The 26,883-nt window shown below is 35.6% G+C and overlaps 3 protein-coding genes across 3 annotated transcripts; all 3 read left to right on the forward strand.

The window, feature by feature from the left end:
* Nucleotides 1–1,903: 1,903 nt before the first annotated feature.
* Nucleotides 1,904–5,601, forward strand: LOC110733114 (TOM1-like protein 2). The gene is made up of 3 exons (XM_021913133.1): nt 1,904–2,578; nt 3,581–3,859; nt 4,802–5,601. The coding sequence occupies exons 1-3, from the start codon at nt 2,072–2,074 to the stop codon at nt 5,246–5,248; spliced, it is 1,233 nt and encodes a 410-aa protein (XP_021768825.1). The 5' UTR covers nt 1,904–2,071; the 3' UTR covers nt 5,249–5,601.
* Nucleotides 5,602–8,663: 3,062 nt separating this feature from the next.
* On the forward strand, nt 8,664–12,816 carry LOC110733115 (serine--tRNA ligase-like). Its single transcript, XM_021913134.1, has 9 exons — nt 8,664–8,896; nt 9,737–9,807; nt 9,894–10,055; nt 10,253–10,358; nt 10,858–11,051; nt 11,409–11,512; nt 11,592–11,775; nt 12,016–12,195; nt 12,356–12,816. The coding sequence occupies exons 1-9, from the start codon at nt 8,764–8,766 to the stop codon at nt 12,563–12,565; spliced, it is 1,344 nt and encodes a 447-aa protein (XP_021768826.1). The 5' UTR covers nt 8,664–8,763; the 3' UTR covers nt 12,566–12,816.
* Nucleotides 12,817–13,462: 646 nt separating this feature from the next.
* LOC110733116 (structural maintenance of chromosomes protein 1-like) lies at nt 13,463–26,846 on the forward strand. Its single transcript, XM_021913135.1, has 18 exons — nt 13,463–14,116; nt 15,882–16,118; nt 16,943–17,176; nt 17,301–17,536; nt 18,822–19,088; nt 19,293–19,563; nt 20,955–21,079; nt 21,521–21,630; nt 21,722–21,829; nt 21,900–22,039; nt 22,280–22,369; nt 22,447–22,652; nt 24,147–24,316; nt 24,636–24,745; nt 24,838–25,214; nt 25,447–25,698; nt 26,059–26,286; nt 26,433–26,846. The coding sequence occupies exons 1-18, from the start codon at nt 13,679–13,681 to the stop codon at nt 26,479–26,481; spliced, it is 3,648 nt and encodes a 1,215-aa protein (XP_021768827.1). The 5' UTR covers nt 13,463–13,678; the 3' UTR covers nt 26,482–26,846.
* Nucleotides 26,847–26,883: the final 37 nt, after the last annotated feature.

The raw sequence follows: 26,883 nt of genomic DNA on the forward strand, positions 1-26,883 counted from the left end.
TTTTGGTTAACAAAAAAATGGAGAAAAAGAAAAAATGGGAAAATAAAAACGATGAGGCGGTTGTTGTTTTAAGTTCACGTATTTGGCGGTTTCTTAAGCCGTAATGTAAAAATCTCTTACAGAATTGCGTGGCTCTATTTCCATCTTCATTTTCTTTTTTTGGGTTGTAAATAAAGACAAGAATGGAAATAAAAATCCTTTTCCAAACATGATTTGTGGAGTTTCTATATAATTATGTGTGTATAAGGCCCTTTTTTTTGTAGGGGAATATATAAGGCCCTTTTGTGTTCGAATTTTATTTTAATTACAAAAATATTTAATAAACTGAATTTAGTGAATGGATTGTTGAGTAAAAAGATCGGCTAGTTTGAATAATCAACGATTTGGTATCATGAGTGCATTTAGGCGTATAGGGCCTATGTATTTGGCATGCACATAGAAGGACAATTTGTTTTTGGTGGTACATTTTTACTCTCTTAATGGTACGGTGGTACATTTTTGTGTACTATTATGTATATATAAGTTGTCTGAATATTATTTTTTGTGTACTATTATACATGTAGTTGTACTTTTTGCCATCATTTAATCCACCATGTTTACAAAAAAAATGTCATCTTATTTGCATGCCTAACGCACAGAGCCTATGCGCCAACAGTTTTCCACCATATAGGATATTAAGTACTTCACTGAGTTGACTAAAGGTTTGTTCTCTCCAGCTTAATTTCAATTCAATTCAGCTCAAATCAGTTCAATTCCTAATTTCATTCTGTCATAAACAAATCAGTTCAGCTCGGTTCAGTTAAGCTTCAATTAGTTCAGTTCAACTTAGTTTAGTAAATCAGAACATGCCCTAATTAGATCAAACGATGGTTTGCTCAACAATTTGTGATGCAATTGGTTTTCTTATTGAATGCTAACACGCTATGTATGAAAGAGACTAAAAAGCTGTTTTTTTCAGCTTAATTTTAGTTTAGTTTCTAATATCCTGCTTTCATAAACAATTCATTTAAGCTCAATTCATTTTAGTTCAATTCAGCTCCAAATCGGTTTAGTTTAGTTTAGTTCAGTTCAGTAAATCATAACAAACCCTGCATTAATTGCAATAACTTGATATTTTAATCAGAGAGCAACAGATTATGGTGCACCTCATGTTGTTCTCGCGACTCACCATACTCTCTCTTTTAATAGGAAATAGTCCTTGCAACCTACTTTCAATTAATTTAAAGTTTAGAGCACATGGATTTATACGTACAGGAAGTAACACTCCTACTTCTCATACGGAGTATGCTTGGAAAAAGAAATGGACAAGGAGAATTAGGGTCTTTTATCTTCAAATTATTTTCAGTTCAGTTCTTAATGTCTTTCTCTCATACAATATTCAGTTCAATTCAGTCCAGTCAATCAGAACAAACCCTTAAGGGATTAACAAAATATGTGATGTATGGCCTAATTTGCATAAAAAAAAAGTTAGAGTAACTTATAAATAATCGTTACAATTTCAAATTACTAACATGAAAAAAAATCCTTAACTCCCTTTCAAGAAAAAAAAAAACCGGTTCTAAAAAAAATAATGATAATAATAAGAGAATTAAAAATGGGAATATTAATCCCTAAAAAAAAAGTGGGAATATTAGAGTAAAATTAACATTAATTACATCGAATGACACGTGATTTTGTCATGCATTCCTAATTTAATACCATTTCAACAAATATAATTTTTCTTATCTAATGCCCCGGGGCATTCGCTAGCAAGATCCTAACAATAATAATACTCTACAATTTCCTATTTCTTTCCTTGATATACATATATTCCGTGCATTAATACAGGTACATTTCAGTGTAAGAAAATACGGAGTATGATAGCTAAATTATACTAGCAAATAGGATCATAAATTCATAGGTCCAATTGATTATCACCTTCCACGTTTATCTCTCTAATTTGACACGAACAAAATCTAAACATTCCCTCATTTCATTAATCCTTAACCTCTTCCTTTCAAAATTCAAAAACACCATAAATCAAAATCCCCAATTTCAAACCCTAAAACCTGTACAACAAACCCTAAAATCAATGGACAAATCAACGCTAGCCTCCATTGGAGAACGTCTGAAAGCTGGAGGAACTCAAATGGGAAGAACAATTTCCCTAAAAGTGAAGGAAATGAAGGACCTTCTTCAAGCTCCAACTCCAGAATCACGAATCGTCGATCAATCCACTTCTCCGACGCTCGAATCTCCTGATTGGGGACTCAATTTTCGAATTTGCTCGCAAATCAATGCCGAAGAATTGAGCGGCGCTGAAATTGTTAAGGCGATTAAGAAGAAGATCAACAATGGCGGAAATGGTGATGCTAAGGGGTTGAGGTTGGCGTTGGAGCTTCTAGAAGCTTGTGCGATGAACTGTGAGAAGGTTTTCTCGGAAATTGCGTCGGAGAAAGTGGTGGAAGATATGGTGGTTAAGCTGATTGAGAATCCTCAGGCTGATCGAGAATGTCAAGTTAGAGCTATGGAGTTGATTAGGGCTTGGGGTGAGACTGAGGAGTTGAGTTATTTGCCTGTTTTTCGCCAAACTTATGAGGTGATTTGAGCAATTTTTTGCCTTAATTTTGATTAATTTGTTTATCCTTGTTTGATTATATGGTGAGTATTTGAGGGAAATGCGTATTTGTAGGCCATGATTTGTTCATATAATCATATTTTGCCTGCATTGTTTTGATTTTTTGGTGGATGTGTAACTTAGGTTATATTGTTAGATTAACTTCCTTAATTTTGCGTAAAATTTATTTGATTCTTGTTGAAATTACATGCTGTGCACATGTTAGTCTTCGGACATTGGAGATGAGGAGGGATGCGGACCACCTTATCGGGTCGAGGAAGCTTGAGGAGCTATTCCGCCCATTATCAATTGGTTTTGGGATGAAACCTCTTCACGTTCTAATTTTTGGGTAGCCTAGCTGCCAAGGTTCATTTTCATGTTCTCTAACAATATGACAATTTGGTATTTTGATTATGTAGTACGGAGTAAGTATTGTTATAGGCGTGTTATTTCGTTTCAAGACTTAATTTATCTTAACGCTTTGAATCATCCAATTTATGTTAGAACATCTTGGAAGTCTAGTAATAAACTATAAACTTTTGACAGGTGAAACTTTATTTTGACGTCTTAAATAGATTAAGGCTCTAATTGATGATATATATCGTCTGGATGGAGGGAATATTTTGTTTCCAAAAAATATTAGGATTGTTAAGTTGAGTGGATCAGCAATGAAATTGAAATCACACAGTGCCGATTGATGTGATGGGATATCGGTAACTTACTACTTCGTCACATTTGTCACTCTTCAATGTGTCATACAAGTATACAACTATCCTTGAATCTATACTGGAAAATCCACTTAGGTAGTTAAACATAATAATGCTGGCTGTGTCAAGTCACAAATAAAATCACTCTTTATCAAATCTCTAGAAAAGATGTTGTAGCATTGTTAGGATTTTTCGAAATTTATATTGGTCGTAATTGCCATTATGTTCTAATATCTCTGGTGCTTATCTTTGTTGCCTCATCAAATCATATTGACAGAACTTGAAAAGGAGGAGCATGTCTGCTCAGGTGGAAGACGGATCATTTCCGTCTGTGCAGTATTCTTTGGAGTCATACACCGACGAGCATGAAGTCCCACCACCTGAAAGCTATCCAATTCCTGGCTCAGAGTCAAACGGTGCAGCTGATGCTATGCTGCCTTACAACTATGGCAATCTCAGTTCAGAACAAAAGAAGGAGTTTCTAGAAATTACCAAGAATAGCCTTGAAGTGCTTTCCAGTTTGTTGAGCTCTGAAGCAGATCCCAAAGTCATTGAGGTAATGTTTTTTTATAGATCAGGACTCAGCTGCAGGTTTAAGTTTTGAAGTGTTATAACCATTAACCTCTGTGGATTTATAACTGAGTTCAGATAAAAAAAAGTATCTTACCCTACATACTGATAGTTTTTTCATTTTTTTTTAACTGTTCCAAAGCATGTAATTATAGCTTGCTGCACCTCTACATATATGCATATTGTCACAGGATGCATCTTTAGCTCGGGATGATGCATCATGTGAGCGAGCCCTTTTAAACAACTAAAGCGAGCCCTTGAGTTCCACATGGTAATTGATGATTAGGTATAGCTTTGTCTCCCATATATTCATATGATACCAAATTACCAATAATTAAATCCCAATAATAGTATTGCGAGCCCTTCACTTTTAAGGGTGTGGGAAGTAGAGAAAGGGGTCTATAAAAATATAACAGAACAACAGAGGTATCAGCTGTCATTAGTCTGCGGTCTACCTATGCTGTTTTTTAGCTGTCTATTAATATTTCTGTGACCACAAGTGATAAATTGAATTATATAACCCCTTTTATATATCTTAACCAATTTTATATATCTTACCCCAAAAGACGGTACATTTTGTGTTTGTTTGAAAGAGCAAGAGTGCGAGACTTTTAGACATTTTTGCTGATCTGGTCTATTATGTGCTCGCATTACTTCAATATTAATCTGATTCAGCAATGTCATATCTTTTCTACTCGTACTAATCGGTTTGTTTACCTCAGTTTGGTGCGAATAGGTTATGGATAATTTCCTGTACATAAAAGAGCTTTCTTATCTGTAGCCAGTTCCAAATTTATGTGTCCCTCACTTTGTTTTCTATCTTTGCAGCTCAGTAGTTTACATATAAGTGTGTCAATCTGGTAGACGGTTCTGAGTATTTGACTATTGATTGGTTCATTGAAAGTGGAGCTCATTTGTGATATTGCAGGATGACTTGACGATGAACATGTTAGACAAGTGCAAGGATTCACAGCCTGTTCTTCAGAGGATAGTTCAAAGCACCAATGATGATGAAAGCTTGCTGTTTGAGGCTCTGAATCTTAATGATGAACTCCAGAAAATCATTTCAAAATTTGAGGAAATGCAAGTTTCCAGGAATCCTGACATGCAAAATTCTGAAGAGCCAAAGGAATCTCATTCTGTTGAAGCCCAGCCCCCTCCACTGGTAGAAGCCCAGCCCCCTCCACTGGTAGAAGCCCAGCCCCCTCCACTGGTAGAAGCCCACCCCCCTGCACTGGTAGAAGCCCAGCCCCCTGCACTGGTAGTAGCCACAGGCGTGAACAAACCAAAGGAATCCCCTGAAGTAGAGACTGCCAAACCTGCTGCTGCAGATCTTCTCAACGAGGGCGAAGAATCCAGCAACGATAAGAAGTAGGCTTGATGAAGGGGATGTATTTTTTTTTTCCCCTTCCCACTTTCTTTTTCATTCAGTGAGTGATGTATGTATGCTTATGGTCTGTCTTCTTCCAGATGACCATGGTTGCAGTTATTTTAAGGTTTCAGTTATGCATTAATCTTCCCGCAGAGCCGATAGAAAATTTTCTCTATCCTTCAGTATCTAATGCTGTAGGCCTCTGTATATAATGATCTTGGCGGCCTTGCTATGTTTCTCGGACTGTTTATTCGAGTAATAATAGCAGTACCAGATTCAGTGATTTCTTATTTGCTGTACTCTAATTTACGTCTGTTTTAAGGAATTCACTAGGTGAGCTTTGTGATTGCACAAAACAATGCTTATAATTTGAACTGTTTGACTTATAATCTTATCCATCAAAAAAATAAAAATAAAAAAATGGTATCTTTTCTTTGATTGCGAATATCTAGGTATGTACAGAATATCAAAAGTTGGCTGGGATTTGAGTTGTGATTGATAATTTCTACTCGTACTTTTTACTAACATGATAGATTGCACTTGATTATGGATTATATATCTCGAGTAGGAAAGGTTCCATGTGGTAAAGAGTGGTTTTGAAAGTTGTAATCAACTGTTTTTATTCTCGTTAAAACAAATTCAATAGAAGAAGAGTTACTTGAGGGGTAGATTAAAGAAATTTTTAAATGAGTCCTATGAGATTTGATCTCGCATATAAGGTGGAGAGCAATTTACTACTCACAAGTCACAACCGAAGCAAGAACGTCTTTTGGGGGCCTATGCTATTATAGAAAAAGAAAGTCTTATATATATTTTGAAATGCTTATACTACGTAGGGGTGAGCACAACCGGATACCCAGTGAAAAACGAAGGAACTGGTCTTGGAACTGGTTTGTACCAGGTCCTAGATTTTGGAACCAGACCCGGAACCGGTATAACCGGGTCCAGAATATTTAGAACTGGAACTGGAACTGGTGGTAAACGGTTCTAGAACCGGGTACCCGGTTACATATCCAAAGGAAAAATCAGATTTGATCGATAAACAGAAATTATATTTATTTTAAAAAAAAATCAAACCTAAAAGTATTATATGAAAATTGCAGAAAATAAAGATGAAAAAAAGTAGATTTGAGCATTTAGAGAATGTACAGTAGCAAACTCGAGTTGTATTACATAATCATGGCTTTTTCATAAATTTATTAGCCTGAAATCACACAAATCATCCCTAAAACTCAGAATAATAGAGTATGTAAGCTTGATTCATCTTTAATCTTCATCTGTTTTCGGCCTCTTCTTCACCACCTTCATCTTTTACCTCTTTCTATTGTACAAATAAAAATTAAGGATGGAAAAAAGTGGATTTAGATACAAGAATTTGGGAAAAAGATAAGAATGGAGTGATTAATTTAAGTTGGGTGAAATAATCATCAAATTGGAGTTTGATGTTTGACGAATGAAAGTAGAAATTATGAGTGGTTTTTGGTGGGTGATGAAATGAAAAAAACATGAGTTAAAAAAAAAGTACTCCTTAAATATATGGTGACTAATTAGGTTAGAAATAAAGTGTGGGCTAGGAAATTATAAGGCCCAATAGATAATTATGCCCCATATATTCAGAGAAGGCCACGAATAACATATTTTTAAAGCAATGCAACCAGTTCCGGGTATCCGGTGGGTACCGAGTCCGTAAAATCAAGAACTGGAACTGGAACCAGTTATAACTGGTTCCTGATTTTTGGACCCGGACCCGGAACCGGTTGCACCAGTTCCAGTTCTGGACCAGGCGGGTCCTAACCAATTCCGGGTCCAAAACCGGGTACCCAATAATTTTGCTCACCCCTAATACTACGTATGGGAAATCTTCTCTTTCTTCTACCTTCTCCCTTATTATAGGTTGCGACGAGGATGATATATTATGATCAATCGCAAAATATGGTCATATGGGGGCTCATATGGGATTTATCAAGTACAATAAAATCTCGTCCATTCAAACCCTAGCTTTTGGGGTGACTCTTCGTCAAAGTGAAAAAAAGTGATTAACAGATATAAACCCACATTTATAGTTGTAACTTAAGAAACATCTCAACATACTTCGTATTGTTTATACTTTGTATAATTCATCAAATTTCTACGTCTCGAGCATTTATTTTGAAATGAAGGTACCCAATTGTCCAAACGTTATTCAAAGGGAGTTGTTAAACATCGCCCGCAAATCTCCACATAAAGCCCACAAATTAGACATGGTTTGACAATTTTGCCCATTTCTAAAATCGTACCTAAAGTGAACAAATCTCGATCTAACAAATGTGGAGTCGTACTGGGTTCTCCAAGGAGACTGGAGGGGAGGCCGGAGAGGCGAGGGACGCCGGAGATACGTCGTCTTCGACGTAAAACAAGGTGGCGCCTAGTTTGGACGCCGGAACCATGGCAAGGACGTCCAGGCAAGGCGCCACAACCAGTGCACTGGCGTTCAGGCCAGACGCCACAACTAGTGCACTGGCGTCCAGGCCAGGCGCCACCACCAGTGCACTGGCGTTTCTGCCAGACGCCGCCGTTACCGTTTAATTTTTTTTTTTGCCTTTTTTTTTATTTTGTTTTTGTTTTTTTTAAAAAAAAAAAAAAATTGAAAATCCGAAATTCTATTAAAAACATTTTTTTTTTAAAAAAAAAATTATATTTAATAAATTTATGTTTTGAGTTAGGATGTGGAAATTTATGTTTTTTATTTGATTTTATAAAAAATATATATACTAGACTTATAAAAAATAAAACATAAAATTAATAAATATTAAAAAAAAACAAACACATTAAAAAAAAATAGACATAAAACAAAATTATTTAAAAGTAACACAAATTTTCTGATTTTCCAAAAAAAAAAAAAAAAAAAAATTTAAAAAAATATATATATATAAGGCAGGTGGGGCGCCTGGCCAGGACGCCCACCCACTGGCGGTAGCGCCAGATCCGGCAGCCATAGCCAGTGGGCAGGCGCCTGGTTTGGACGCCTCTACCGTTGGCTGGGCTTCCAAGCCACACGCCACGCCACCGGCACTGGCTGTCGGAGCTGGCGCCACCGCCAGTGGGTGGGCGTCCTAGCCAGGCGCCCCACCTTCGCCGCTTATTATTATTATTATTTTTTTTAAATAATTTAAATAATTACCTTGTCACCAAGTCGCCGCCTTTCCTCCGCCGCCGCCGCCACCTCTTTCCCTTGCCGCTTTTAGAGAGATGTAGTGAGTGGTTTTTTTTAAAAACGAAAAGGGCAATAAGGTCATTTCAATACAAATTTGTGGGCTTTATGTGGAGATTTACGGGCAATGTTTAGCGATTCACTATTCAAAAGTCAAAACCTTGACATTTCTTCTCACGGTAAACGATAGGGTTTTCTTTTGACCCAAGTAGCCCAGTACTACTCGTTCTATAAACTAAACTTATTTACTCAGCTGCTTTTCTTCTCACTTCCTCTCTTTAGCCGCCTCCATTATCGTTTTCTCGAGGTTTAATCTGAGAAATTAAGGATGTTGGACATCAATCTGTTTCGAGTAGATAAAGGAGGAAACCCTGAAATCATTCGCGAATCTCAACGTCGTCGTTTCGCAGATGTAGCCATTGTCGACGAGATTATCGCCCTCGATCAAGAATGGCGCCGACGTACTTTCTCTCTCTCCTCTTTTTCATATTTTGTTTATTGAAATGAATCCTTCAATTTTAATTTTCTGGGTTTTTTTTTGCTTTTGATGTTTTTGGGTTGCTTTAGTAATGGATCTCTGTTATTTTTGTGATGATGAAGTTGCGTGGTTAGTAAGCTTGAATTTCTAGGAAAGTTTTGATTTTTATGTGTGTTAAATTGGGGGAGAATGTTAGAATGGTGGTTTGAAGTTGATTTTACATGTAGAAATTGAAAATTTTGGCTATGATTGGGAAAATGTAGTACAATTTATAAATTGATTAACCTAATTGTATGATTGAATTTGCCTATTCTGTTCCTATTTTTGATGAACCCTAGATTCAAAAGATCACCAACGATAATTCTACATTGTTTAGGTGTTTGGGACTTTTGGTCGAAACCCACTTCATTTAGTTGCTTAAATCCTTGAATAAAGAGAATTTGATTCCTTTTTGTAGCATCAATGATATAATCAGTGATAATGATGACTCTTAGTTAAAGATATACTGTATAAAGTTCTTACTTAAGTCCATTAAATATAAATTTGAAGTAAACTTTTGACTTGAGGGTTTAGTGTTGCTACAGATTAGAAATAATATTGTGTTTCGTTTGCAGTATTTTAGTGTTGTGTCTGTAAGTATTCAGGTTTTGAAGTATGTTTTGATCGAAAAGCTCAACTGGACAAAGGAGATAGATTTGGTCACAATGTTGTTTAATTGGTCATTAGTTATTACAGTATGGCGTAGAAGTTTACTAGTTACCTCAGTGGTTCAAATAGTTTTTCATTACCTCAGTGGTCAACTTGATAAATGATTGTTTGTTAGGTCAATTTGAGCTCGAGAGCTTGCGCAAGGACTTCAATAGGATCAACAAAGAGGTGGCACGCCTGAAAATTGTGAGTTGCTGATTGTATACATGATTTGCATGTATTTAAGAATGTTATTTTGTCTTCCGAAATCTTACCAAGGCAATTCTGTGCAGAAAGGTGAGGATGCATCTGAAATGATCAAAAGCACAGACGAGAATAAGAAATCAACTGCAGAGAAAGATGCTGAAGTTCAGGAAGTTAAGGCTGCATTGTATGCTAAATTGGAATTGATTGGGAATCTGATTCACGATTCAGTCCCAGTTAGCAACGATGAGGTATGAATGTATATAGAAATCAAAGTATCTTCTACATTTCTTGGTGATTGGATATAGTGCTTAAGAATTATAAGAAATTACTTCGTTTACATTTTTTGGTGGTTAGATATAGTGCTTAAGAAACATAAGAAATCAGGAAAAAAAAATGCTATTTAATCAGACTTGGTGCCCACAAACTTGCTTGTATGATGATGTAGGCAAACAATGCTGTGATCCGAACATGGGGTGAAAGGCGAATGGAACCAAAGTTGAAAAATCATGTTGACCTTGTTGAGCTTCTTGGGATAGTGGATACGAAGAAAGGTGCTGTATTTCTTGTTTATGAAAGCTTTGTATTTTTTACTCGATCGTTATTTTTAATTCTTCTTTGTTTAATTCCTCACCTCGTTTTTGTGGATACACATTTGTTTAATCCCTCACCTCGTATTATCTCATTTCTGCAAATTCAATGTTCTTCACTACTGATAAAAATAGGAACAGATTCATTGATTGTTTACGGCTCTCTTTCCGTGGCTGCTTGATGGATGATTTTGACTATGAATTCAGTTTCTATTGCTTGGAATTTGAATTTGTTTTGTTTTAGCTGATCATTTTGTCACTCTATTTTAATGTAATTTAAGTCCAACTCTCGCATGAGGGTGAAGGTAGTATGCATTCAGTGAGATAGTGTCCTGCAACTCATATTTATGCAACCATATTGTCCAGTCCTTCACAACACTGTCATAGAATGTCGCTTAAATAGTATGCATAGATGTTTCATTTCCTATCTAATGGCTAATTGTGCCAAATATGACATGTACAGGCTCCAACGTTGCTGGTGCTAGAGGTTTTTACTTGAAAGGTGATGGCGTCCTTCTGAATCAAGCTCTGATAAATTTTGGTCTCAGTTTCCTCTCATCAAAGGGATATACACCGTTAATGACTCCATTCTTCATGCGGAAAGATATCATGGCAAAATGTGCTCAGTTAGCCCAATTTGACGAAGAACTTTACAAGGTAAAATTTTCACTGTGCAGATAACTGTTTGTGTATGAATCTTATTAGGTATGAATGTGTGTGCTGTCCTCACTGTTGATTTTTCTGTCATTAAACTCATTATACTATGTACTGGTTTGAACCATCTAGACATTCCCCATCATATTCCTGTGATGTCTATGTGTTACTGATCAGATTTAGTCTTTAGAGAATATTGTTTATCTTACATTAAAATAAACTGATTACTACTGCTCACTGGCTGTTGCTGGTTGCTGAAGCTTTGGTTTCTGATGAGAATGGATGCATTGTTGCTTACTTCTCTGGCTGTTCAGTAAGTTAATTGTTGAAGCTTAAGTTGTTGATTCATGTTTCCAATAGGTAACTGGTGAGGGAGATGACAAATATTTGATTGCCACTGCTGAGCAGCCACTTTGTGCTTTCCACTTGGATGATTGGATTCATCCCTCACAACTCCCAATAAGGTGCAATCTTTGTTCTTTTGTGCAATTGGGATTATTTGTTTCAATGATTGTGTCCTTATATTTGTGTTACCCTTGTTAGATATGCTGGATACTCATCGTGCTTCAGGAAAGAAGCAGGTTCACATGGGCGAGATACTCTTGGAATTTTCCGAGTTCATCAGTTTGAGAAAATTGAACAATTTTGCATCACTAGCCCGAATGGAAATGATTCATGGGATATGCACGAGGAAATGTTGAAAAATTCTGAAGAATTTTATCAGCAGGTATATTGTGTACTATGTGTGTTGTATCCACTTTAAATTTATCACGATAACCGTTTAGGGTATCTGACTAACCACATTTCGTAGCATCCTTGAGTTTGTTACTCAATAAACTCTCTGGCATGTTTTTTTCTTTTAGTATGATTGATTTGCAATTGCTGCATGCTGCCCTTTTCTTTATTCTGGTCCGGGGTGTTCTAAGTCTAGTTCAGCCTTTAAAGCTGGTTTCAATTGCCATTGCAGCTGGGACTTCCTTATCAGATTGTTGCTATTGTTTCTGGTGCCCTGAATGATGCAGCAGCAAAGAAGCTTGATTTGGAAGCTTGGTTTCCTTCATCTAATCAATATAGAGAGTTGGTGTCATGTTCAAACTGTACAGACTTCCAGTCAAGGAGATTGGAGATTCGATATGGCCAGAAAAAGGTACTTTGTGAATCATCTTCTATATTTTGGTGGATCTCCTATACCTAATTAACCTAATTTGGCATTTATTTGCGACTCCTATTGTTTCAATTAGAGCTGTCCATTAAGATGATTTAGTAGTGTATAAATTTGAAGTTTTATATCTTTTGCTTGGTCACAGAGCAATGAACAAACAAAGCAATATGTCCATCTGTTGAATTCAACTCTGACAGCAACTGAAAGAACCTTGTGCTGTATTCTGGAGAACTACCAGAAGGAAGACGGAGTCGAAATACCCGAAGTTTTAAGACCATTCATGTATGGAAAGACCTTCTTGCCTTTCCAGAGCAAACCCGCCCCAGAAGCAAAGGGAAAGAAGTCTAAAGCTTAAGCCTTAATGTATGTCTTACCAATAGAGAAATTGTAAACTTTTAAACTAGCAGGTTTTTAAAAGTAGGTTGAGTTGCTCTGCAACTTGCACAAAGATTCAACGAGGTATACGACGTCTTGTTTTTGCTTTTGCTAGTAATTTTTGTTGGATTTGTCGCCTTGATTTTATCTTAACTGAGAAATTGTTACATTGTAGTGGAATACACCATCATTTTAATCGTTCTATCTTTTCTACTACGTATATTATTTTCTTGATGGATTTTGATCCTTGAGCAAAATTTTGAGACATTTGAATGATTATTGGTAATTTTATACGGAGTTAGTATTTTGCATGGAATTATTTTACAAGATTGGCATAATGTGACGCCTGCGATTGAATAATCATTATGTGACAAAGATGATCAATATAGTTTTACACTTCTGTCTTAGTGTCTTACCAATTTTATCGAGTAAAACAGTACTGTATTATTTACTTATTTAGCTAGTACTGTAATATTTGTTTGTTGCTAATAACTGATATTTGGTACATCATTTGATGAAGAAATAAGATGGTATTTTTAGTTTTGAACTTTTGATATGATAATTTTACAAAATAATACTACATTTGATTTTTTTTTAGTTACAACTTTAGAATATTTTATTTCTCTCAAATAATGGCCCAAAGTTGCAATTATAAAAAAAATCGAAGGTAGTATGTTGTATTCCGTACTTTCAAAGCTTAATTCCATGTTGATAGCATTTGTTGTACTTATTCTGAACCAAGACATACAAAACATTGTTGATAGAAATTATGACAATATGTTGAGTACAAAATTATCAATTTATATAGGGATTAGTATTTTCTAAAATCATTACGTGTTTTTTGATAAAAACTTGAAAAATGGCGCCTGATAAATATTGAAACAGCCTCCATTTTTTCATAGCGTGACGCCGTTACCAGTTAAAATACTTCCCTTCTTCTCTCACTCACTCTCTCTTTTTCTCTCCTTCGCCCGCCATTTCCCCAAATTCTCCCCATTCCCCCCCAAAACCCCTAATTTCAAAATCAAACCGCCATTTCCCCCAATTTCTCTCTCCTCTCCAATCTCTCTGCAACTCCAAAACCCTAGAAATCATGCCGGCCTTAACATCGCCGGGAAAAATCCACCGATTAGAGCTCGAAAACTTCAAATCTTACAAAGGTCATCAAGTAATCGGACCATTCTACGATTTCACCGCCATAATTGGCCCTAATGGCGCCGGAAAATCCAATCTCATGGATGCTATTAGCTTCGTTCTCGGCGTTCGCTCTGGTCATCTTCGCGGCGCTCAGCTTAAGGATCTTATCTACGCCTACGACGACCGCGAGCGTGAGCAGCGCGGTCGTCGTGCTTATGTGAATTTGGTTTACGCGCTGTCGTCTGGCGGTGAGATTGATTTTACTCGTACGATTACGAGTTCCGGTGGTAGTGAGTATCGGATTGATGGTAGGGTTGTTACTTGGGATCAGTATAATGAGAGATTGAGGGAACTTGGAATTCTTGTCAAAGCTCGGAATTTCCTTGTTTTTCAGGTAATTTTTAATTTGATTGTAATTTTTTGGTTTTATGAAGTAGAATTGAAGTTGATTTTATGTGTTTTCTGGATTGTTAAGAATGAATTATGTTGTTAATGACATGATGCTACAGTGAATTGACTTATTGTTCAGATTGAGAGAAATTGGCTAAAGATACTTATATTTTGGACTGGACCAAGTATTTCTAATATTGTTTTGTAAATTTTAATGTGGAAAAAATTGACTTTGATTTTGTTTGTTTCTCACTCCTCTTGAGTTTGTCCTTTTATGTTGCGGTATTATTAATTCAGGATTAGATTAGATTAAGAGTTATATATTGAGGAGATCGAATAATGAACGTTGCAATTGAATTGTAGTTTTGAACAATTGTTTCGTTAATACCTTTTATGTCACAGTATTATGATTCAGGATTAGATTATTAAAGGATCACACCTGGAGGATGTCAAATAATGAATATTGCAATTGAATTGGAGTTTTGAACAACTGTTTCATTAATAGAAAGTGGTGTGTAAAAGAACTGAAGTGTGTAATGCTTCTTCGGTAAGGAAAATAGAATCTATGTGAGGTGTGGTAATTCACTTGAAACAGGTTCTTAAATTCTTAGTAGGTACTCAAATAGGTTTGGTTTGTCTATTGTTCAACTTAAATAATAGACTTGTCTGGTAGTAACTAAAAACTCATGGGAACTCACGAATATACCAGCATTTGGTGCTTCAATTAACTGTTTAGGAAGTGAAAGGCTTTTTTATGAGTGATACTTCTTGCGAAAGGAGTGACTTAAGTGTGGGGGTTGAGCCTTGGGGAGGGAAAAGTGGAAGGTGGGAATATTCAATTCCATAATTGCATGAATACAAGATCTTGGCTCCAAAGAAGTTTTGGAGGTAATTATATCCAGGAGTTTCCTATATCCTATTTACCCCAAGTCCAATGCATTTGGACAAGATCTGTAGTCACGTGGCAACTTGTTGAGAGAGGGGGGGGGTAAATGTCACAGTTTTCTTGATTCTTGAGTTTAAAAGGATGATTGCATGTCCTTCAAACTTTTGTAATCCTGTTGCATAAATTGAGTCGTTGACAACATCACATTACTCTTTGAGCATCTAAAGCTAATAATATGCAAATATGGTAAATCTGTTCATCTGTTGTACTTGACATAGAAGCTTAATATATAATTATTGGATAGGTTTTACTTATCCTGTTAGTTCATATGATCATGGGACAGCTGCCTGACCTATAATTCTATTGTGCTTGTAGTAGGACAAGAATGTATATTGAAATATGCGCTAGAGATCTCAATATCTCCATATTGCAGCTGTAGAAACTTATATTTGTTAAAATCAGCTGTTCTTCGAAATTTATTGTCTTTTTTCCTACCTTTTTTTTTTCCTATTGTTTTGAACTGATCGGCAGATTTTTTTCACTTTTGTTTTTCATAAATTGACAGACAGCCCCACCAAAAGCTTTATGTTGATTGTTTGTAATTTTCCCTTTTTTGGTAGAGAGTAATCTAATCACTTAAGGAAAGTAATTTTTGATGAATGCACTTGTGTTTTTTGGCCTATCAAGACTGTTTTTATTTTTCAAAAAGGATACGGTGAGGTCAAAGTCTATCTTAAGCCTTAAATAGCATACAGAAGATAATCCTTAAGTTTGCTTTCAGATGAATGAAGGTGGGAAAATTGTACTGTATATGTATTTTTTTATTATTATTTTTTTCCTATCTTTGCATACAAGTTTAATTCCTGAAAGGTTGGCAATGCAGGGAGATGTGGAGTCTATCGCATCCAAGAATCCCAAGGAACTGACAGCACTTCTCGAGCAGATTTCTGGTTCTGAGGAGCACAAAAAGGACTATGAGGAGTTAGAAGAACAGAAAGCCACAGCAGAAGAAAAAGCAGTTCTTGTTTATCAACGTAAGAAAACAATAGTTGGGGAGAGAAAACAGAAAAAGGAGCAAAAGGAAGAAGCAGAAAGACATCTTCGGTTACAAGAAAAATTGGTACCTTCACTCTCTGGAAATAATAGTCATTTTATCATTATATTAAGTTGGGAAATTTGAAACTATTGTCACTATTCTATAAATAGCATTCTTCTGTCCCTAGATAATAGACCAATATTTCTATTTACATTTGTGTGGCTTTTCATTTTTAATATTTTGTATCTTAAATTTCAAACTTTGTTAATGATGGTCTAACTCTGCTTCTTAAAACGATTAAAGTGATTAGGGGATGGTGGTAGTAGTAATTTTGATTAGATTTCAACCTTCCACAATTCAGTTTATATGAATGGTTAAGTTAAGAAAAGGATAGGGATGTCTTTAACTATAATATAGGATGATATTTTGAAATCATTTCATAAGTCTGTGGAAGTGGGTGATTGTGACTATAGTTTCCACGTGTTGTGAGTAATATATACATATCAGGTTTTAGGGATTATGTGGTGCTTGTTTTGAATTTATGTTGGATATTTTAGATCTTAAATTACTCCTTTTGTCTTTTATGTACCATGTTAATTGTTTGGAGCTCTTAGAACTTGAAGCTTTGAAAGGGTGTATTGTATGTTTCTAAATTTCTGATATGTGGGACTTGGTACACTGTCACTCACATTCATGGCTCAAATCCTTGAACTTCTCACTCCCTATGCTGGAGAGATTATAAAGTCATTTTCTTCACGATATTGTGATGTAATTACTGACTTCATTGTTTACTGGAGAACAGTAATTGGAAGATTGTTGGGTCATCTTTTGGTTGGCTACATGGATGTTTCTTTTTCCATCAAGCTCATAGAAATTTCTCACTTTGGTTCTTCCCTCTCTTTTTGCAGAAAGGCTTGAAGAAGGAACACTTTCTCTGGCAGATTTACAACATAGAAAAAGATATAAACAAGATAAGTGAAGAAATTGAAGTTGAGAAAGAAAGCCAGCAAGAGCTTGTTGAAGAACAAAACAATTTTGAGCAGGAAAAGCGTGAAAAGGAGAAAGAGCTGGCTAAATACCAGAAAGAGATAAATAAACTTGAAAGAAAGATTGTAGAGAAGAACAATAAACTTGATAGGAATGTATGTTTCTCATTTTAAAAACTCTCTTCTGTTGAATTATACTTTGATTACAGAAGCTAACTTTTCTTTCTTTTTTTTTTTTCTTTTTTTTTTTTTTTTTTTTTTTCTGTTTGGAATTTGGCAGCATGAGCTCTTGAAGTTGGAGCAGGAAATGAAACGTATAAAATCAAAAATAAAGAGTACTCAAAAGGAGCTGGACAAAAAGAGAGAAGAGAAGAACAAACATGCTGGAAAAGTAGAAAAGCTCCAGGCAGACTTGTCAGTTGTAACTCAAAGATTAAAAAACATGGAGGAAAGTGCACCTGATGTTGGCGGTAAAATCCAGTTAACAGAAGTTGAGTTGCAAGAATATTACCGGATGTAAGTTTTTTACTTTACTAATTATGTGTACTATGTTTTCCTTTGGTTAATTATGTACTGCGGATGATTCCTGCTTGACTTTGTTTAAACATTTTTGTCTCTTGACATAACATATGTTTGCTTTGGGATTATGGGAAAAAAAAACTGTGCAGAAGGTTATTGATTTTATTGTATTATTATTGAGATAAAGAAATTGTTCGGGTCAGAGAAACTAAGTAAACATTGCAGTTGTCTTGGGCCGTCGGTGAGGTCAAGGTTGCAGAAAGCCTACTGCTGAGTTGGTTTTTTTTTTTTTTTTTTTTTTTTTATACTAATGTTTCAGCAACTTTAGATTACTGAACTTATTTGAGTAGTGTAATAGATGATTAATGTTAGGTTATGGGCTATGATCTGGTGAATTGTGTCGGGATAGAATAAGAGTTGCAATGGTAGAATTATAGATTCCAAAGTTTTGGTCAATATGATGAGAGATTTTCCAGTGAGCTCTGTTCTTAGTCATCATGGTTATATGCTATAATGGAGATCCCTTTTCTCTTATCTTTGTTTGTGCGTGGATGGGGCGGGATGTGATGATGGTGGTTTGATATTATGAGATGGAATGTGAGATAATGATTTAGTTGTAATCTGCGTCTCACATAGCTGGATATCTGTCTATCATTTGGCTATCTTTATGGATCTGTCCTTGATTTGCCATTGCTTCCCTGGGGAATGTATATGTTGTTTGTGAGTTTGTGACGTTATTACGTTAACTAGGCAAGGGGATAGTTGTTTCAGATTCTAAAGAATGGTGCTAGCTTGGAAAATACATTTCTCTGCTTCCCAATATTTTTCACTAAAGTTTCTATAATCTGATATGATGAGCAAGTAGTTGGCGGCTTTTCACTTATAAATCTTACTAACTGTTTTATGTCTGAGTTTTTTAAAACTGTGAATCTGTTTTATTAATCTGATTTTAATAATACCAAAAAAGGGTGAGGAGTCTTCAGCAGTCCTCATTATATACTCTCAACAGTCTCACGCATATTTATGATGTAGAAAATCTGGCTGTTTACTTCTATAAATATTTTGAATTCATTTGAATCTCAACCTTTGGAAGTTTCCTATTTAAGCCTGTTTACACCCCTTAATAAGTTAATATCCAGCCCGAGTTAGTGTTTCTCTAATTAAGGTATGCATCCAGTAGTATCGTTGCTACAAAGGATGATGGGAAGTTTGTTTATATTCAGAGACCATAAATTTTGTGACCTTTTTGACTCAGTTTTGTAATGATTTAATGATGTTGCAGTAAGGAGGAAGCTGGGAGGAAAACTGTAAAGTTGAAAGATGAAAAAGAGGTTCTAGATAGGCAACAAAGGATAGATATTGAGGCTCAAAAGAACTTGGATGAGAATCTTCAGCAGCTTAAAATCCGGTATGAGGAGCTGAAATCACAAGAGGAGGAAATGAAAGAGCGCCTAAATAGAGATCAACTGGCATCAAGAGATCATGAGAAAGAGATGAAACGCTTGAAAAAGGAACGTGAGGAGATGCGCAACAAAAGTCAAAAATCAAAGTATCTTTTCCTATTGCTTTTAATTTCTTAAAAATTCTTATGCTTTTGGAGATCATAATTTTCAATTACATATTTTGCTTTAGTATCTTCCAGAGTTGATCCTTTGGGTTATTTGTGCTTTTAGCTGTTGGAGTTCGATTGTTAATCTGTCTACATTTTGTTGCATAAGCTTGACGATTTCATGTTTATCTTTTTTTGATGCAGAGCTGAGTATGACCGTCTGAAAACACTATTAAGTGAAGTAGAAAATCAGCTGCGTGAATTGAAGGCTGACAGACATGAAAATGAGAGGGATATAAGATTGTCACAAACTGTAGATACCCTCAAGCGCCTTTTTTCTGGTGTACATGGTCGAATGACGGAGCTTTGTCATCCTACACAAAAGAAATATAACTTGGCTGTCACTGTTGCTATGGGGAAATTCATGGATGCTGTGGTAGTTCAGGATGAACATACTGGAAAGGAGTGCATAAAGGTAAAGGTTTTGTGAGGCCTTTTCTGAATAATATGCGTGATTATGTGGATATTAAATATTGTTTTATAGCTCTTGGGCCCTTGTCTCTTCTACATTTCTTATGATAATAATGCTCACCCTTGATGAAGTATGTTTGTAGTTGCAATTTCAATTATTCATCTGAATCTGCTTATTTGGCTCAAAGAGTGGATCTCAGTTTAATGCATGTTTGCAAATTTGTATTATACACCTATTCTACCATGACACAAGCACCAATGTTGGATATGGGTACATTTGTCTGTGTGTTAGACACACTCAGTAGCCAAGGTTCTGAGTGTTGGAACACATTTTATAACATATTATTGACTGAAATTATTTTTATTACTTTTCACGTTTCAAAAGCATACACACATCAAGTTGACATTTTAGTAGTTTTTTCCGCAACTCTATAAATAAAAATAGGGTAATGTTATATGTAGCCCTAAGGGCTATATATAAACATTAAATATACTCTTGGAAATTGTATAAAATTAGGAATTCATGACAAAAACACGCGTAAACCAGTGTTACTAGTGTTTATATTTTGATGATTTCTTAACTTTTTATGATTTTCAATTGTAAATTTAATGTTTATATGTAGCCCTAAGGGCTATGTATAACATATTCCATAAAAATATATGTTAATATAATACTTATTTAGGCTATTTTGTGAGCAAATAACCATATGTCACATAGCCTTTTTCTTCTTTGCCCCTCAAGTTCTATATATGTATTTTTTTTCTCATTACTAAATCTTTTTTTTTTCTTTGTTTGATTATTATTTTTCTCTTCCCCTTTTATTGTTTGGGGAAATTGTGGTGTCTATGGATCATACTCATTTTGATGCATCAAGAGTATGAGATGGGTACTTGAAATTAAAAATTGTAGTCATATCGACATAAACCATCATCAGCTGGGTGTAAAATACTAAAATGTGTTAAAGGGAGGTCATTACCAAACTTAAGCTGTTGCATTTATCTGTGTCATTTTAAGAAGAGGCTATCTTTGATCAGTTAGATGCATTAGATGTATTCAAGACCATTTACCCCTCAATATTTTGCTTCATTCACCACACCAATTCACATTTCTGGCTACCATCAAAATAGCACCAAATTCCTTACTGACATAATGAGATGTTTATGAGTTTTTAGAGTCAAATTAATTTTCATTTGTACTGTAACGTCTGTAAGGGAGTTGTCCTGTGTACTTGATTTTCTGGTGCGTCTGGATGTCGGGTTGTAATTTTGCCTTTTCATCCGTCTATCTTATGATTCAATTACGTAGTATCTTTTTTAATAGTGAGATTTGATGTCGTTGGTGGAGGGTTTGGTAATTTTGTTGGTATTTATGCAAAATTCTGTTGATTGTTTCAGTACTTGAAAGAGCAAAGGCTCCCTCCTCAGACTTTCATACCTCTTCAATCGGTCCGTGTGAAGCCAATCATTGAAAGGTTGCGGACATTAGGTGGTACTGCAAAGTTGGTCTATGATGTGATACAATATCCTTCACAAATTTAGCTTTACACATAATTCTTTGGTGTTGCAATTCATTGTACATGTTATTGTTTTCAACTGATTAGTGATTTCATAGAGCTCTTGAAACTAGGTTTTTTGTTTGACGAGAAATGAGAGTCAGTTCGAAACAGTTTTGATGCCCTTGGGTTTTAGTCACGGGTCTTTTATGGGATAGTCAGATAACTCAGATTGCTCTTAACATATTTCTTTTGAATTGTTTGGACTAGATCTTGCTAAGGCCTAGTGCTGGTTCTGTTCATATGTTTAAAGTTTTTAAACCATAATAAGCATAGCTACCTAGGTAATTTTTGTTCATTGGGGGCATTTTAAATATGCCCCCTTAGTGCTTGTCGGACCGTTCAACTCATGATTTCTTCTTATTCTTGGGAATGATTAACGAGTATATATTTCCTTAATTATGACAAGTTTGACCCAGCTTTGGAGAAGGCAGTTCTGTTTGCTGTTGGGAATACATTAGTTTGTGACAATCTTGATGAAGCCAAGCGTCTAAGTTGGACAGGAGAAAGGCATAAAGGTGTACTCTTTGTTGGTCTTCCATCATTTCTTGCAGTTCTATATGCAAGCAATATTAGGGAATTTGGGTCTGATTATACTTTTTTTCTCAGTTGTAACTATTGATGGAATTCTCCTCACCAAAGCTGGTACTATGACTGGCGGTACTACTGGCGGAATGGAGGCTAGGTCAAACAAATGGGATGACAAGAAAATTGAAGGTTTGTGTTCTGTGCTTCATTTTGATGTAATTTCTCTTTTACTAGATCTAAGTTTTACAGCTTTCTTCAGGGCTTAAGAAAAAGAAAGAACAATATGAATCTGAGCTGGAGGCTACTGAGTCACCCAGGGAGATGCATCTGAAAGAGACAGAGGTGTCTGTAAAGATTAGTGGCTTGGAAAAGAAGATGAAGTATGCAGAAATAGAAGAGGTAATTGCATATTGAAATCAAGTATAGGCAATAGCAATTCCTTTGTTGTTTTGATGGTTAGGATACTTAGCTCTCACACTTAGTTAGGACTTAGGAGTTACTGTCCCACGGCCCTGCCCTCCCAAAAGTTAAGACATTATCTAAACTCCTTTTGAGCATAAGGTTTCATTTTGGCTATCATTTACGTATAGTTTGGACACCCCCTTTGATGCAGTATAATTATTATATATTTATTTGCAGAAAAGTATTCGGGACAAGCTAAAGAAATTGGCAAATGAAAAGAGGAACATCGAAGAAGAAATCCACAGGATTGAGCCTGATCATGCAAATGTATGCAAATTTCTAAACATTGTTTGGACTTTGCGTAAACTGTGCTTGGGCTAATCTCATGACGTGCTCTGTTGCAGCTAAATGCTACTATCAAGAAGAGAAAGGGAGAAATACAGAAGCTGGAGACGAGGATAAATGATATTGTTGATCACATCTACAAAGATTTTAAGGAAGCTGTTGGTGTTGACATCCGGGCATACGAGGAGACACAACTCACAGCTGATGCAGAAACCTTTGAGGAAAAGGTTACCTTGCGTAACCAAATTTCAAAGCTGAAGTATCAGTAAGTTTCTTGCTTTGTTCATTTTCATTCATACTGTTTGTTTTTTATGTCGTGCACTCGTACTTCCAATGTCTGTCCATTTGATACTACCAATGTCTGTCCATTTGATACATAGCCTTGACAGTGATTATAAAAGTCTTTAGGCAAAGGTGTTTCGGATTTCAGCAATTCTGCTCATCTCTGTTAGATTGCATTTGTAAAGTTTCAGGTTGGCTTGTTTAATGTTATTTTGTTATAGTTAGTCCTTTTATTTGAAATATCTTGTCATATGATTGCATAATTTTCTGACTTAGGTTATTATTTTATTTTATCTGTTGGGGGGTGGGTGGGTGGGTGGGTGGATGGGGGGTGTGTAGTTAGGAGGCACTAAATATCCTGGAACTATAATTGTAGATTCAGGTGATGTTTGGTTGACAAAGGAATTAATTTCCTATGGGCATTTGTATTTCATGGGAATTAAAATCCCACATAAAATTCCCTAGGAATTAACTATACTTGTTTGGTTGTTATATGGATATTTATAAATCATGGGAATTTTGATTTAGCAAGGGGGACCTTGGTAATTAAATTCCCATGTTTTGTGGGAATTGGAAATTCCCATGATTTTACACTTCCCACATTCTCCGCTTTTATGGTCTACCAAACAAGTCTCTTATTTCCAAATTCATGGGAATTTTCAATTCTTCCATTTTTTTTTGTGTGCAACCAAACAACACCTCAGTGTTTTCTAACAGTAATTTGAACTCAGATAGGCGAAGCATTTGAGCTCTGGGAAGTTGATACAGAGACGAAAATCAAGTCAAGTATATGTCATATCTAGCCTTTTGTGTAGCAGCAAATGACAACTTGCAAATCTGTTCATTTTTTTTTTCTTAACCATCTAATAGTTTTGAGGTCTTTTTTGGCCTTAGCTACTTCTACTTTATTTTATCATTGGCAAACATCTTTTTACATCTTACCCCTCAATATTTACACCTTTCTCTCACTCTTTCACTCTATCTACATTTTTCCACCAGTCACCTTTTTTGAACTTTTCTAGAAACAAGAGTCTGCAATAAGCGTGTAGAACAAAAAAGGCGGGGGTGAATATCTTAGTTCACTAGGTTATGCATAATCTGGTAGAGAGTGTTCTATAGACTGAAATATTGAGATATCTTTCAGTCTTTGAAGCTAAAGCTTTTGTTGCCTACATATGTGATAAAGCAAATGTGCAAGTTGTTGCTTCATCTATCAATCTTCTGGAAAATTCTATGTGGTGTATTTTGATGTTTCTTTTCACATATCTTGCAAAGCACTGAAATTGGTATTTGAACTCAACATTGTTACTTTCTGAACGACTTTCCTTGAAAGTAAATGACTAATTTTGATATTTTGTGCCTTTAATGCTATGATTTGTATCCACCAGTTTAGTTTTTGGTGAATTTTGAACTTTTCCTTGTCTATTATAGTTCAACATTGGACTAACAATTTCTGTAAATCTCCTTGAATTTTCAGGATGGAGTATGAACAGAACCAGGATTTTGAATCGCAAATTATGCAGATTCAGTCATCTCTTAGTGCTTTGAAAGATGAACTCAAAAGACTTCAGGACAAAGATGTTGAATCTAAGTTAGAAATGGAGAGTATTACCACTGAGATCAATCAAATGAAGGATGAATTACAAGGTGTTCTTTTTCTTCCTCTTTGGTTCCAAATCCAATATATAAATTGAAATTAGAGATCTAGTCTTTAAAGTCTGGATTAATTTTGTAAGTGGAAGCTTCAAATGCTCTCTTCCGCCCCAAAATAGGGGGAATTATTGGCTATTGTAGATTCTTGCTGTGCTGGCTAACAAACTGCGTGTCTGTGCTCTCCATCTGAAATTTATAATGTCTTATCTCTGTGACTGTTTGAATCTTTGTTGTATATTTTTTTTTTTAATTTCTTTATTTTTTTTTTTTAAAAAAAAATTGTGCTGTCTTATAAATATTTTTCTGTTGCTAGGGTGGAAGTCCAAGTTAGAAGAATGTGAACGCGGAAAGCAGGAAATAGTGAAGAAGATCTCCCGTGGTATGACAAATTTAGATAAACTGAACCGTCAAATTAATGTTAAGGTTAGTTGTCTTTAAGCTTCTTTCTTCTATTGTTCGTTGGTTTTTCTGACAAGATTTTCTGACACCCTGTAAATCCCTTCAATCTTTCCTAGAGAACACAAATCGATAATCTCTCATCAAGGAAGCAGGAGATATTGGAGAAGTGTGAATTAGAGCAAATAAGCCTGCCCACAGTCTCAGACCCAATGGATACCGATTCCAGCCAAGGTCCAGTGTTTGATTTTAGTGAGTTGGACAGATCATTGCAAAAGGATATGAGGCCATCTGAACGGGATAAGCAGGAGGCTGATTTCAAACACAAGATGGATGCACTCATTTCAGATATTGAAAGATCAGCTCCTAATCTCAAGGCTCTTGACCAGTATGAGGCTTTAAAACAAAAGGAAGATCTTGTAAGTAAGGAGTTTGATGCTGCTAGAAAAGAAGAGAAAGAAATAACTAGCAGATTTAATGCTGTCAGGGAGCTAAGGTACCTACAAGTATTATTAAATTATTTGAAATCAAGATGAATGAGATGTGGTTTCAGCCCTGTAATGTGATTGAGCAAGCCATCTCTTCATTTTATTAGGGGCCTTTGGGCAGTTGCTGACAGTCTCAATTTATTTGCAAATCTTTTCCTGTGTTTGCAGATTTGTATGTCTTACCAAATTTTGATTTTGCTTCTGAAGAATGACTAGATTACCATTAATTTTCTTGTGCAGATACAAGAAGTTCATGGATGCATTTAACCATATCTCAAGTAATATTGACAAGATATACAAACAACTAACTAGGAGCCAGACACATCCACTTGGCGGGACAGCATATCTGAATTTGGAAAATGAGGATGAGCCATTTTTATATGGTATTAAGTACACTGCTATGCCGCCAACAAAACGGTTCCGTGATATGGAACAACTCTCTGGTGGTGAAAAGACTGTTGCTGCTCTGGCGTTGCTCTTCTCTATACACAGGTGTGATACATTTTGTCATTGGACTGTTTATACTGCCATGTTTTATCTATTTGATTTCATACTTAGTTTATGTCTTGGGAGATTAAATCAAGGGCTGAGAATTGGGAAGATAGTCGAGACATTGATTTTAATCTCCTGAGGTGTGCAGTACTGCAGTGTGCTCCATTGACAAGTGAATATTGATTTTTGAGGACTGGTGTAGGAGTGAACTTTTTATGCTATCATAGTCTTTTTCTACCCATGAATTGTAGCAGTGTATTTTCAAGCCATCAAAATGTTTAACAATGCCTTCTATAAATGTTTTCTTATAATTTATTAATCAGCCTGTCATGTACTGACCTATTATATATATATGTGCAGCTTTAAGCCATCACCGTTCTTCATTTTAGATGAAGTTGATGCTGCTTTAGATAATCTAAATGTTGCCAAGGTTGCTGGATTCATCCGATCAAAATCCTGTGGAGGTGCTCGACTTGACCAGGATGCTGATGGGGGCTGTGGTTTCCAAAGTATTGTGATATCACTCAAGGACAGCTTTTATGACAAAGCTGAGGCTTTAGTTGGGGTTTACAGGGATTCTGAGCGAAGGTGAGTTCCTTCTTGCTCCAATTTTAAATAAATTATTATGCTTTGATATGGTTTGTAATTGTTGGAGCCCCCTTGTTACAGTACATATTGGTGTCTGAGTTTCCTAGAGACTATTTAATTTTGGCTAATTTCTCTGTTGTTTGCAGCTGCTCTAGCACTTTGACATTTGACCTGACAAAATATCGAGAATCTTGAGAATACAATAAGCCCTGTACATAGCTTCATGATTTACGCTCAATATTTGTCTGCTGAAGGTTGGTGTACATAACATTAGCACGTTTCACCTCTCCTGTCCGTCTTCATTCTAGGTCTTGTAAGTGGCTGGTTTAACCGCTTAGAAAATCATGTACGTAGTGCAAATACTTGCATTGCAGCTTCTTATTCTTTTCTTTCTCACTATGTTGTCCTTTATAACTTTTTTTTATTTTTATTTTTATTAATTGACGCTTCCACATTTACAGCATTATCAGTTAATAGAGTTACTGACAATTTATGTTCTCTCTCTATTAACTCCTGAGGCCTTCGGGTATGTTCTCATTTGGTCATGAATTAAGATCCTACTGAGATGTGCTGTATCTTTTTTTTTTTTTTTAAAAA

Source organism: Chenopodium quinoa, unplaced genomic scaffold (assembly GCF_001683475.1).
Source record: "Chenopodium quinoa cultivar QQ74 unplaced genomic scaffold, ASM168347v1, whole genome shotgun sequence".
Taxonomy (NCBI): Eukaryota; Viridiplantae; Streptophyta; class Magnoliopsida; order Caryophyllales; family Amaranthaceae; genus Chenopodium; species Chenopodium quinoa.